We start from the raw sequence: 14,350 nt of genomic DNA on the forward strand, positions 1-14,350 counted from the left end.
GGCGCTGGTTAATGCGTGTGGGATGCAGTCAGACTAGTCTTACATGGTTACAACGGCCTCCCTCTGGCAATGGAAAGACCATGCCCATTATTTAGTCTCTGCCCTCATTGCAGTTAACCCTGGCCCCATCTTCTGCAAGCAACCCGTTTCGTTCCCACTTCTCTCCAGAGATGGAGTTGAAAACACACTGGGTCGTGGTGATTGGTCCACAGGTGATGCTGTTCCCATGATGTGTCTGGCAAGGACAGTCTAACCTTGAAATTAAATGCCCCTGCTCCAGGTTTTGCAGTCACAGTCCACCACCAATGGTTGTGCTCCTGCACAACGAAAATAAATATTTGTCCTTTGGCCTGTCCACCCCATCGATAGTCATCAGAACTGTCTTCGGCTGGGTCATTCTAGATTTAGCAAAGAACTAAGGCATCCTTGAACTGCCCTTGAGGCGCTCAAACAAGGACCAATCCAAACAGGTCACAGGAGAACCAGTCTCGAACTGTGTCACTTCAGATCCACTGTCGAATCAGATCATGCCCAAACCACCCTCACTCCAGATGAACGGTCGTAAAAGAGCAATTTATGTTACATTGAAAGTCATGAAGGAGTTGGGGGCAGCCTGGCGGAGCCACAGCCTTTCAGGCCCCTCCCAGTCCTGGCCAGGCATTTGGCAGCAGCTAGACAAGCGAGCATGACCACCTTCGCTGACCTCAGTGGAGCCGGCATCTACTGTGCTGACGCCTGTGTTGGTGGCCTGGACCACATGCACCTTGTTGGCCACTTTCTTACGGAGCAGGCAGTGAAAGATCTTTCGGAAGCCCTTGCGGAAGTGCTTGGAGACCAGGGCATAGACGATGGGGTTGACACAGGAGTTGGCATAGGACACCAGGTGAGAGAGGATGCGGACGGCATAAGTGAAGTGATTGAGTGGAAAGTAGCCAAACCAGAAGCAGAGAATGACCAGATGGTGGGGCAGCCAGCAGAGGCAGAAGAGCACAGCCACTATGATGATCATGCGCGTCACCTTGCGCTTGGCCTTTTTGGACTCTGACATATCCTCGATCGGGTCCACTGACTTCCAGAGGTAGCGGAGGGTCCTAGCATAGGTGACACCAAGTACAAGAACGGGGATGACATAGCTGAAGGCGAAGGTGCACAGGTCCATGGCTTTGCGCTGTGGGCCGAGCCAGTCAGGGTGGCAAAGAGTAACATTGTCAGTTCGGTACTCCTGGTAGTAGCTGAGGTAGGGGCCTGAGAGCACCAAGGAGAGGCACCAGATGAGGCCAATGGCTGTCAGGGCATTCTTGGGTGTCCGAAGCTCCCGGGAGCGTAGAGGGTAGCGGATTGCCAGGTACCTGGTGCATGGGATGAGACAAAAGAAACTCATTAAAAGTGAGCATGCCGGGTGCACCTCACCCCACCCATCCAAAGCTATGCACCTTAACCCATTCCCCCCACAAAGCATCTTAAAGTCATGCTCAGCAACTTCAGTTCATCCTGCGTGGTACTTGGAGATCTAAACCACAATACCCAACAATTCAAGATGTTCTGTGTTCATTTAATAAAGCCTCTGCATCTGAAGCCTCACACTCAGCAACTCGATGTCCTTTCAATCAACAGTTATGGACCACCTGGCTCAGCACCCAGTGACAGCCCACTCAGCATCTCAGGACTTTAAATAGAGCACATTAAGACCTCCCTGCTCCACTCAGTACCTAGACATAGGCCCTGTTCAGCACCTTGCGGTGACCTACACCTTGATCGGCATCCTGTTATCCCTGGGGATCATCTACAGAGACATCACAATACTCCTACACCTTTATCTTGTTAGGATTGGAGTTGTGGGATTCAGTGTCTTATGTGCCTACTGTAGCTTCTCTATATAGCTACCTTCTTCTCTTTTTTAGGTCTCGTGGTGTTGCAGTGCGAAGCACTGCCGCCACGAGTCTTATAGCTGCTGTCTGTGCCTCCAAGGGAGGCAGAGCTAGCTACAGACCTGTGCACGAGCCGATTCTACTACGGGCACGAGCCGATTCAGGTCTGTGAACGCTCTTCACAGTGGTCCAGCTCGCGCTCCACAGTAGATCGGCTTGTGCGCGTTAATGCTCACTTTCAGTGTTGTGATCGGGAGCAGGGTATTACTGGCGCCACTGCCACGCCTTCATGAGTCATAAAAGCTGCATAATTAGGGCGGCATGTTTATTTAGTGCTATTAGTGATATCTATTTAAACGTGCAGCACTGAACATTTACAAAGAAGGCGAATCAGCGACATTCATTGGAGACACGACCTATTTGAAGACGAACTATTTGAAGACGCTTGTTTTACTGGGGTAAGTTCTGTGAACTGTTTATTTTCTTTTTATAGTATAACTGGCAGGGTTGGCTAAATTATGCGAGAAAAGGAAAAATATGCAGGAGATGATGGTATGAGGTAAGTGTGGCAAATGTATAATTATGCGTAATATATAAAAGCAAGTTGCAAAATGTCCTGTGTTGGATGTTTGTTTTTTTCATTCTAATCAGCTCACAGTAATGCCTTTAAAAAGAATAGTGTTAAGTGGCCATAACAGAGTTCCTTCGTGTTAACAATTTATTTGCAGCCGAGTAAAAAAAAAAAGTGTAAACCAACTGTCAAACTTTGCTTTTCCGATTTCCCTCGTGACACAACCCCCTTTAGGCTTTCTCCGCTTGCCACCAATTTATGGGGGTCCAGATGCATTTTTTTCACTTCTAGCACTGCTTCTGGAGCACCATAATTATCATGCAGAAAAACTCTAGTCGTGCTTGCCACTTTCGTAAGACAACGAGGCGTGGCACTAAGAGAACTCTTTCTCTAGTAAGCCTAGTAACCTTACTAAATAAAGACACGGGCTCCAAAACCAGGCGGCGTTTGGTTAGCAGCACCACGTTCTGATCTTGTGATTCCGTGGCAGGCCCCACGATATTAAGACACTGGAGGTGCGGTAAAAAGGCAGAGAAGATAGCCGCAGATGTCCTATATCAAGTGACATAACTGCCAGTTGTGCTGTGCACGTTAAAGGCCAAACCGTCGCGCTGGGTGAAATGTACACAACGGATAAGCTAATGCATCTGATAGTTTCACAACAGCCTCCCCACATACACCCAGAAAAGCCCCAGTTCTTACCTTAACGCACAGAAAATACCAACACCAACAATTACAATCACCGCCTTTCTTCTCCCCTTTCGCGCTGCCGCCAACGAGACTTATAATCGCCTTGTTCTCTCCCAAGGGAGACAGAGCTGTGCACGAGCCGATCCAGACCTGGGCACGAGCCGACTCAGGTCTGTGAACGCCAACGTGCACGCTCACGGCGTCACGCTCCTGCCGTCCGGCGTCTCTTCCGAGGCGCGCTCCAGGCCGACGGGCTCTACTGCAGGCTCCAGAGCTACGTCAGTTAGGCTGTATTTCACCCTTGTTTATTTTTTTGTTGCGACTCGACGTGCCCCGCTCCCCTGCCCCCCCGCCCCCCACCCTCCTCCCGCCACGCAATGCCGAGAGCTTGTTGCTCTTCCATCTTCTCTTTCCCTCCCACTCTCCCTCCATGTCTCTCGCATTTGCTCTTTCTCGCCAATGCTTGTTTTATATACCTGCAGCCCAAGTTATTCTTAAGGGTTTGGGGGCCTGGAATAGTCCGACTGTCACTTGTAGTAAGTAGGAGTGTGATAGTCACTAGTTGTGATGGTTTGTCTTTAGCGGCGCTGGCAGAGGCATTGGGTGGTGCAAACTGCGGCGGCCTCCGGACCAGGGTTTTAGCACTTACGTTATCTTTCACCAATGAATCACTGCAGAGCAACTTCCCTAACGCTTCCTCCAACTGATGTCTGTCTGTTGTTTTGAAGGGTTTAAATTTGCCCGTCTTGATGATCCCCAAGGAAAGTCTGAAACCTCACGGGCGCTCGGAGCACAGCACGAAGGCAGTTTTTATCCACCACCGTGAGTCCATTTGGAAGCGATGCCGCAATGCCTGGTGAGACGTTTCTTATTTAAACTTAACATCTCGGATAGGATGTCAGAGGGGTTTGTCCAAGAGTTGTGACTGGCAGTTTAGGATGTACGCTCATGAACGCGTTTGTCCCAGCTGTACGACTGAGAGCGTTGACAGTGCTGGCAGTATTGGATTGGTGCAGTGCACAGATCTAGTGAACGTAATGTAAAGTTGCACCAGAAAGTGGCAGTGTATCGAAGGTAGTGCAAGACCCTGTCTGTGGTTAGAAAGTACCAATTGATCAGAGCTGAGTGGATTCGAATGAAACGATAAAAAGCGTTACAACAAATTGTGCTTTCTGCCAATGTATCTCTGCACCTACTTCATGGTACATAATGGGTCGCTTCTATAGGCGCACGTGTGCTAACACATTTTCCCATAGACATAGAATGGGAAACCCCTTTGGTACATCAGGCCCATAGTTTTACAGGTCCTGGCTTGTAAATGTGAAGAACGTGCAATGGAGATGTCAGCAAGATGATAGATAGGAAGTGATCGGGTGACTGGCTTTAAAGATGCCGGGCTGCCCTGTAGTAAAGGTGCAATCCGTCAAGCAAGGCAGAGCTAACTAAGCAAGACACCCAGACCTGTCTGCTTCAGTGTGGAGAGCACAACAGACCATCATGAGTGCAAATGTTCACATTAATAAACATGTGTTGGGTTGGGAGTTCTCTGCAATGATTTTCTCAGTTGTGCTTTGCTTTCCTGACCTAGTCAGCTGACAACACCTCAGTCTGTGATATGTATGACTGTATTTGTTCTCTTGTATCCCCCTTTATTTATTTTCCGATGCTAATTCTTACCTGTTCTGTATCTTTTATTTACATTATTAGTACATATTGCCCAGCCATTGACTGTCCTTGATGCTGTTTTAACTTATTCTATGCACGTTTTTTTTATTTCATTATTGGAATTATTGAGTTAACTGTTTTCGTGGTCGACTGGAAATAGCATGCCAGCTGCAGGTAGACATTTTGACTCGTCTTCTTGACCCACTATGAAAGTTCGTGGAAAGTAATTTATTTTCCTTGTCTCTTTAAGCACCATATCTTTAGGGGTGGCCATCTGTTTCTAATTAGCATGGCCTTAGCGCCCACGCTAATTAGAAACTGATGCCCCCCCCCTAAAGATAAGAAAGTCTGCAGGCACTACCCTGCCCACTGAGGTCAAACAAAATACATACAAATCCCATTTTTAAACCGTGTCTTTTCCTATCTGATGCCTAGGATATGTGAAGACAATTAAAAAGACCCAGTGACTCCAGGGACAATAAAGAGATGTGTTTTTCTGACTGAGAAGAGGAGCTCTAAGAAGGCTGTCCTTTCAGGCGCTACAGACATGTACCTGTCAAGGATGACTGCTCTGCTGTCTGCTCTAGGCGCCTCTTCTGTACAACGCATATACCTCACTGCTCGAGGCAAGCGGATTCGTAAGGCTGTGCCGGGGCAAAGAGCTGTTTATGTAGGTCTTCCGTCACTCATTCACTTTATATCTCCCTGGTTGGAAGGGGCGGGAATCAGTCAGGCTTCAGCCAGGTTTGAACGAGCCATTCAGACCCAAAGCTTCAGTGTGCCTGTGACTCAGTCTGCCTGTGTGTGGGATCACGTGCTTCGGTGCAACTGTGTGCCTCTATGTATTAGTGTGTCTGTCTCATGGGATGCGTCTGTTTCTAAGCGTGTGCAGGCATGTGTGCCCGTTTGTAGCGCAGTTTCTATCTATTTCTGTATGCGGGGGTCAACAGGGGGTAGAAGACATTGTCATTTACAACGCCCTTACTTGATTAGTGCTTCACAAAGGGGAAAAAAACCAGTAACATTTTCAATGCGAATAGCTCAAAACAATGTCATTGCGAGGCCTATTGCATTGTAAATGCTTTTTTAAAATTTCAGTACGTTATGCATTTACTAAAAGTACTGCAAGTGGAAGAAATGCACCGAACTGTTACAAAATTGCAATTGCATTTGACCTATTGGTATTTTAAATGACAATGCCTTTCATCATTGCAAGTTTTTTAAAGACATAAATTAAAGGCATTGTCATTTACAATGCCAATAGCTCAAAATCTCGCAAATGCGAGACCTATTGCATTGCAAATGCTTGTTTGATATGTGATTGAGCTGCTATTGGATGTGGCGCAATAAATGGGCAACATATTAAAATTAAAGGACTCAAATATGGCCCTGTTGCCAGAGGAGGGATAACACCCAAACATCATACTGTCTCCGGCTCTGATAATTATAATTCTTGTACTTGAGATGGGATTGACCGACAGATGCTTTCTTGATTCTGAGAATAATGGTACATGGCTGTTCCTTGGCATTAGAATGCTTTGTCTTGTTAATTCAGGTCACAAGCCTGACTCCTTCATGGTAACCAGTGGAGGCAGTAACGCATGGTCGAACAATACAATGTCTGTGCTGCCACTAGGTGAACACAGCCATACACCTGCTTAATTGAATGGGACAGTGTTTATCTACAGTTGTGACCATGAATGATGGGGACTAAAGACCCATTTGTATTAGTCCCATGGCCTACTACATCTTCCATAAAACGAAGGTAAGTGTGTTCTGAGTGGGAAGAAGGATTACAAAGCTAAACCTTAGGAAAAATACTACAGGGCACAACTAGGAGTGTATTATGTGGCTTAATTTTAGTCAATATGCAAAAACATCATGTGGAGGACACAGAAAGGACTGGAAGATGGAGGGCTCTTTCTCAATTCTGATGGTGGTGGTACATGGCCATTTCTTAGTGGAGGAGCAATTAATCTGATTTCAAATCTTGTGTGAGGTTAAACACCACAGAAGGGCTGCAGGACCTTTGACTTACAGAATTTAGGGCAATTCTGTGCACCATGGGCAGTGCATTGTGTGGGGGTATATATTTCGAATGGGGACAGTCTGTGGTTGGGGCTTCAGATAGTGCCTGTTGCTGACAGCCACAATGCAATGCAGCAGCTAGATGCTGTCAAATTGGTTCCAATCTTGCATGATACATCCAACGGAATCAGTGCTTTTTTTCCATCTGTCATCATCCCTGTCAAGGACCATATAATATATAAGGGTCAGTGGTATAAGCAGTGCAAGAGGAATCGGATGCGAGAAAAAAAGAGATACAAGCTTCCACACTGTGATTTGTCACTTCTGCTGTCTGCAGGTTATAATGGATCTCTTCCATTATCTCTTTTTAGCCAACTCTATGCTTTGAGAGGCAACTGGAAATTCCTAAAAAGAGAGGGGGTCTCAAAACGCGTTTTCCCCATACAATTTCCTATAGGCCTTTAAAACATGACTACAGCCCAAACTGCTGAACAGAATTACACCAAATGTGGCAGAAAGCTAGATCTTCATCCAGAAAAATCTCTTTTTGTAATTTGGTGTAAATCTGTTCAGTAGTTTTTAAGCAGTTAAGAAAAAAAAATATGTATATCTAGGGGCGTGGATGGTCCGCAGATCCGACAGATCTCATACTGAGATATGTCATATATAGATATAAACCTTGGCACTCTAACTTATTCAATAATTCATTTGTGGAAAATTATCCTATTCTACGATACTATGAGAAGACCATGGATTTCTATGAATTTCGAGCAAACTTTATGGATTCCTTTTAAGCCTTGAAAAAGTTATTTTGTAACGAAACAAGTGTCCGGTTGCTGATGCACCGTTCTACAGGAGGTTTTCTGTATTATGCCCTCCATCCTTGTAATACCATGTCATTGCAATTTTTGCTTCTGAACTAAATGTATTGAGAATATTGCCAAATTTGTGTATACTACATGCATTAAATTGAACAGCATTCATTGCTTCTTGTTTAAATTGAGTATTGTAGAAAAGGATAACTTTCCACGAATGAATTATTGAATGTGTCAGAGTGCCAAGGTTTATTTCTATATATGACATGTACACTGGGTTCAGCTGCACCACTGTGGGTTGACACCTGAGGTAGTGGGGTGTATGTTCTTAACCTCGAGGGGCACCAATATTGTATATAGATCCCCATTATACACAAAGAGTGATGTGCTACCGTTAAAACCACCCTTACCATTTGTTGATTATCATACTGAGATATGATTGGTTAAAAGAACAGATGAGGGACGGAATGCTGAATTAATCAAACATTCACCCCTAGTCACAGATCTGGGTAAAGTCAATCGTTTTTTTGTACGCCATGCCATATCAGTTTAGACCCAGCCATATGCAAATCAGTCTTTACCCTGTTCCCCATGGGAACAGTCCAGCCCAAACTGCGTGGCTTGGTCTTCCCTTCACCAGAATTAAGCATCCTGGGACATGTTTTGGGGTAACACCCCTCATCAGCCAGGCCAGCTTGAATCTGGTGGCGTGGCCAGCTTGAATCTGGTGGCGTAGCCAGCACGGGACCCACGTCTGGGCTTACCCTTGACACTTAGGGCGACAAATGCAAAAAGAACATCTCCTTGTGTTTACTTTGTTCACTCTAAGTTGACAGGGTATGCCCAGATGTGGATCCCTTGCTCAGTTTGTCACTGGATTCAAGCTAGCCTGGCTGATGAGGGGTGTTACCCTGAAACCGGTCTCAGGATGCTTGTTTCGGGTCCGAGGGAAGACCTGGCTTGGTAGTTCGGGCTGGGGATGAGTGTCTGAAATGTTTCAGCGCTTTGTCCATCATCTCCTTGTGTTTGCTTTGTTCACCCTAAGTTAGCAGGATATGCCCAGATGTGGCCCCCTTGCTCACTTTGACACTGAATATGAAGCTAGCCTGGCTGATGAGGGGTGTTGTTCTGAAACTGGACCCAGGACTCTTCTTTCCAGTTCAGGGAAGACCTGTCTTGGCAGTTCAGGCTGGACTGTTCTCATGAGGAACAGGGTCAGACTGATTTGCATATGGCTGGGTCTGACCTGGGGTGGTGAAGTGAGCTAAAGAACGAAGATAGATTCAATCCAGATCTGCGACTGGGGGTGAATGTCTGAAAAGTTTCAGCACCCCGTTCATCATCTCCTTGTGTGAGATTTGATTGGCTGCCACCACTTCAACCAAGAAGTGGTGGCAGCCATCTTTGAATTAAAGATTCTCCTGCGTTCCCCTCTCCCTCATAAATATAGTGGTGAGCTCCAGGAGATGGGATCCCTGGGGCCAAAAACAGTCTGGGGAGGGGGTCCATTTACACCCCCCACCCCTATAAAAAATGCACTGGGCTCCAGGGCATGGTGGTCCCTGTGACCAAAAGGGGCCCAAGGAGGGGAACAAGTGCCCCACTCCCCCACAAAATGTGCCGGGGGATGGGGTCCCGGGTCCAAAATTGGGCCGTGGAAGAGGGTTGTGTGACCCCTCCCCATTAAATATAGTGCTCCATGGGCTCTCCGGGGTCAAAAATATGTCCTGGAGAGGGGAGCCGTGTGCCCTCCTACCCCTAAAATATGTTGCCAGGCCTGTAGGGTTCCACTGGGCTAAAAACAGCTCAAGGAGGGGGGACCTGTGCTCCGGGGCATGGGGGTCCCTGGGGCCAAATAAGGCCCAAGGAGGGGAAGACGTGCTCCACTCCCCTAAAAAATGTGCCGGGGGATGGGGTCCCAGGTCCAAAATTGGTCCGTGGAAGAGGGCTGTGTGCCCCCTCCCAATTAAATATAGTGCAGAGGCATGGGGTCTCGAGGCCAAAAATATGGCCTGGAGAGGGGAGCCTTGTGCCCTCCTACCCCTAAAATATGTTGCCATGCCTGGGGGGTTCCAAAGGGCTAAAAACAGCTCAAGGAGGGGTGACCTGTGCCCCCCAACCCCCCCTTAAAAAATACACTGGTACCCGGGGGATGGGGTCCTCAGTGCCAAAGGTAAGCCAAAGAGGGGGTCCGTGGGATGGCGGCCTTTGAGGGGCTGGCCACAGGGCCATGCACAGTGCTGGGTTGGCTGCATGCAGGGGGTTAGCTGCAGGGCCTGGTCACAGGCAGGGCACTGCAGCCATCTTCCCACTGTGTGCAGCTGGATTTATGTATGGTAATTAATTATTACTTTACGTTGGAAAAAACCCCTAGAAATTCACTGAAAAAAACAAAGGTTACAGGGACGATATAGGTAGGAAATGCCATTAAAAGTACCATTAAAAAACTGTAGTAATTCAGTGAAAAAACCAAAGGCTACAGGTGCATAATAGTTAGGGAACAGAAATAGAAAAAAAACAAAGATTACAGGGGCATTGTAGTTAGGTTCAGATTTCACACACATAAATGCATAGAAAGTCAGCAGTTAGAGTCATAGTTATGTGTATGATTAGTTGTGTGAGTCTTTTTTTTTTTTTTTTATCCTCATTTGCCTGACCACCTCTTATTTAGCCTCCAACTGCCAACCACTCAATCCAGGTGCAGAGTTTCCTCTGCATCCTGTGCTCTATTAGGTGGAACTCGGCAATATATGGCCCGAAGAGTATCGTGGGAAAAGACTCCATACTTGAAGTTTTATTCAGTTGAACTAGCCATTCTGTTGTGTGAGTCTTTGAGTCTTTGAGTAAGTGTAAGTGGTTGTGTGGTTCTGTGAGTGGGTGTGTGAGTAGCTGTATGGATGTGTGAGTGGCTGTACGGGTGTGTGAGTGGGCGTTTTAGTTGCTCAATGGGTCTGTGAGTGGGTATGTGAGTAGCTGTGTGGGTGTGTGAGTGGTTTCATTGGTCTATGAGTCGGCGTGTGAGTGGTTGCCTGGGTCCTCCACCAAATCGCAGCAAAAATAAATAAAAACATTGACCCTCTGCGGGATCCCTGTGGGGTGCCCCACCAGGCCTAGGGAGTCAGGGTATTCCTACCATGCCCCCTTTTGTTTTATACTGCGATTCTTTGGGATTTCTCACTCCTGAGTTCCAAGATGGCTGCCAACACTTCCTGGTTGAAGTGTTGGCAGCCAATCAGATCTCAGCATGAGATGTCAGATCCGCATACCCTCAGCGTCCATAGATATCTATAAATCTTTTTTATTTAATAACTCCAAAACTACTGAACGGATTTATACCCAATTACAAAAGGTCTCTTTCTGGACCCAGAGCTAGCTTTCTGCCAAATTTGGTGAAATTCCGTCTAGCAGTAGTTGTGTCTAAAATCCCTATGGTAAATTGCACTGGGAAAATGTGTTTTGGACCAGAATGACCATAAGAGGGCTCTGCACTCCAGGTGAAGAGCATAGAGCTCCAGCTAGGAGTGATTTATAAAATATGGTAAGCTCTTCTGGGCTCATGGGTTCAATGATCCAGGAGACTCACTGCTGTTTATTTAATGTCGCTTGGGCGCTGTGCCAACCAAAAGAGGAATATGCTATGGAAATACAGCCGCCAATGGGTAATATATATATATCTAACTATATATATACAAATATATATATATATATATATATATATATATATATATATATATATATATATATATATATATATATATATATATATATATATATATATATCACATCATTCATGACATGGTCAGTGACATCACTGATGACATCACTGATGACATCTCAAATGACATCACTGATGACATCTCATTTGACATCACTGATGACATCACTGATGACATCATCCAGTGACTGTGTGTTTCTGTAAAGTTTAAATATCTTTTACATATTGAAGAATGAGTGGATATATAAGTGTCTGGATGAAGGATTTAGTAGGTGCGTGACTGACTGTATGAGTGAGTGATTAAATGTGTCTTACTAAATGCATGGGTTAGTGACTAAACTGTCTGAATGTGTGCATCAGTATGTCTGTTGTTGTGTAAGCTGCTGCATGTGTTGATCAGAAGCTATATGAGTGGCTATATGGGTTATTGATTGGTTGCCCAAGTATTTGAATGGGAGACTGAGTGTGTGTGAGGGTGGCTGGGAGGTGTGTGACTCTGTGCATAGATGTGTGAGCAGTTGATTCACTAGGTGTAAGAGTTCAAGAGTGCATGTGAAAACAGCTATATGGGCAGTTGACTGTGTGCATGGGTGTGTTGGTGAGTGAATGGATATCTCAGTGCTACATGTCCAAGAAAGTACATATGTAAAACACAGTGCATGTGAGAGTTGGCATATATAAATGACTATACATGAGAGCCAGTCAATGTGCGAGTGGCTGTATGGATCATTGTGTACTTGTATCAGTGATTGTATAAGAGAGTAAGTATGTGTTAGTATATGTTTGAATAAGTAAGGTGTTGTGTGTATAACTGTATAGTTGAGGAAATGGAAGTGTGATTGATTCTTTGCATGACTGACTAGGTGTGTGAGTAACTCCATGGATGAGTGGCAGTGTGTGAGTGTCTGTATAGGTGTATAAGTGCATATGATAGTGTTGTATTGATGAGTGACTGTATGTATGAGTGATTCTATGGGTGAATGAGTGAATGTGTGTGTAGACCTAGGAATCAGTGAGTGCGTATGTAGTAACTGGTATTGGTGTGTCAATGGTTTCAAGAATGGTAGTCTGTATTTAACACTGGGTGTATCAAAGGTTATATTAGAGTGTGAGGAGGTGCATCGTATTATCACATGAATTATATCATCAGTGATGTCAAATGAGATGTCATCAGTGATGTCATTTGAGATGTCATCAGTGATGTCATCAGTGATGTCACTGACCATGTCATGAATGATGTAATATGTGACATCATCAGCAGTGGATTGCGGGTGCGCGAAATAAAGTTAGTACAACTAACTATATAGGAGCAATTTCAATGGTTTTTTTAAATGCTAATTCCTAACTATACAAGTCCTGAAACCTATGGTTTTTTAAGTGAATTTGCAATATTTTTAAAATGCTAATTCCTAACTATATAAGGCCTGAAACCTATGGTTTTTTAAGTGAATTTGCATGGTTTTTTAAATGCTAATTCCTAACTATATAAGGCTTGAAACCTATGTTTTTTTCAGTGAATTTTCAAGGTTTTTTAAATGCTAATTCCTAACTATATCAGGCGTGAAACCTATATTGTTTTTCAATTAATTTCAAAGGTTTTGTAAATGCTAATTCTATTAGCGGATAACGTTTATATATGTTATTATCCTTCTGGGACCAGCTGAGCAGCCATCTTGTTTCTCAAGAGAAGTGAGGCACAAGAGAGCACAAAACAAGAGTGGAAAACGCGAAAAGGGGGCAGGGTTGAGAACCCCTGACCCCCTAGCCCTTCTCAAGGGGTCCCAGAAGGACCACCAAAATTAAATGCAAAATTCTTATTTTATTTTTTAAATCGCGGGGTACGCGCACCGTACGCGTACCGTACGCGTACAGTGTACGTACCCCGTGATTTTTTCGAATTATTTTTTTTTTTACCCTTGGGGGTCCTTTTGGGACCCCCTGAGAAGGGCTAGAGGGTTGGGGGTCTCTACCCTGCCCCCTTTTCATGTTTTCTACTCTTGTTTTGGGCTCTCTTCTGCCTCAGTTCTCCTGAAAAACAAGATGGTGGCCAACACTTCCTGGTTTGGACAGTTTGGAATGTTGACAGTCGACTGCCAGCCAATCAGAAACTCGCTCGCGCACATAAGGGTACGCGTACGGTGAGCGGATATAGATATATAATTTGCTCAAATTCAATTTTCTCAACAACTACTGGAGGGATTTTCACCAAATATAGAAAAGGCACTACTGCATACCTGTCCCTACCATTTTGCCAAGTTTGCTGTAATTCCGTTCAGCCGTTCGGGCTGTAGCCATGTCTAAATGTCCCATAGAAAATGCCATTTGAAAAATTTCAAATTCAATTTTCCCAAGAACTACTGGAGGGATTTTCACCAAACATAGCAAAGGCACATCTGCATACCAGGCCCTACCATTTTGCCAAGTTTGGTGTAATTCCATTCAGCCGTTCGGGCTGTAGCCGTGTCTAAAGGTCCCTATGGAAATTAACATGGGAAAACACGTTTTGGGACCCCCCTTTTTCTCGCCCCCCTGCATGACGAATCCCCCCGAAACTTTCAGGGAAGGAGCAAAGCGGAGCGAAGCAATTTTAAGGAAAATTACATGCAGATTCCTCAATCGGCGCAAAAGTTATTCCCAATAGAATGTTGGGGATTTCCTATGGTAACTAGGTCCTAACTATATATACCTACTGGCGACCGCCAGTAGGTAATATATATATATACACACTGTTTCACTGCCAGTTACTGTGTAGCGGCTTCTCTGCTCATGTTCTGTCTGAATGCACTCAATGCCAGAAATCTGTAATGACCGCTAGCGTTTTCTTTACTGAAAGGAATTTAATAGGGATTGCTTCAAGTTTCTGCTTCCTCAAACTCACTCCAGATTTAACCCCTTCCGTGCTCATGGCGGGCCCCGGCCATCATGATTCGTGGTGGGCGTGTGCGCACAACAGCTGGGGGCCGTCCGAGCCACACCTGCGATTGGAATGTCTAGCACC

At 45.3% G+C, this 14,350-nt stretch overlaps 1 protein-coding gene across 1 annotated transcript in view; it reads right to left on the reverse strand.

Annotated features, from left to right (window-relative positions):
- Positions 1-322: 322 nt before the first annotated feature.
- GALR2 (galanin receptor 2) overlaps positions 323-14,350 on the reverse strand; it is a 112,823-nt gene continuing 98,795 nt past the window's right edge. The window contains exon 2 of the mRNA XM_086928748.1: positions 323-1,349. Within this exon, the coding sequence (XP_086784874.1) occupies positions 575-1,349 (775 nt within the window). The 3' untranslated portion in view covers positions 323-574. The remainder of the gene's footprint in view (positions 1,350-14,350) is intronic.

Source organism: Lissotriton vulgaris, chromosome 7, assembly GCF_964263255.1.
Source record: "Lissotriton vulgaris chromosome 7, aLisVul1.2, whole genome shotgun sequence".
Taxonomy (NCBI): domain Eukaryota; kingdom Metazoa; phylum Chordata; class Amphibia; order Caudata; family Salamandridae; genus Lissotriton; species Lissotriton vulgaris.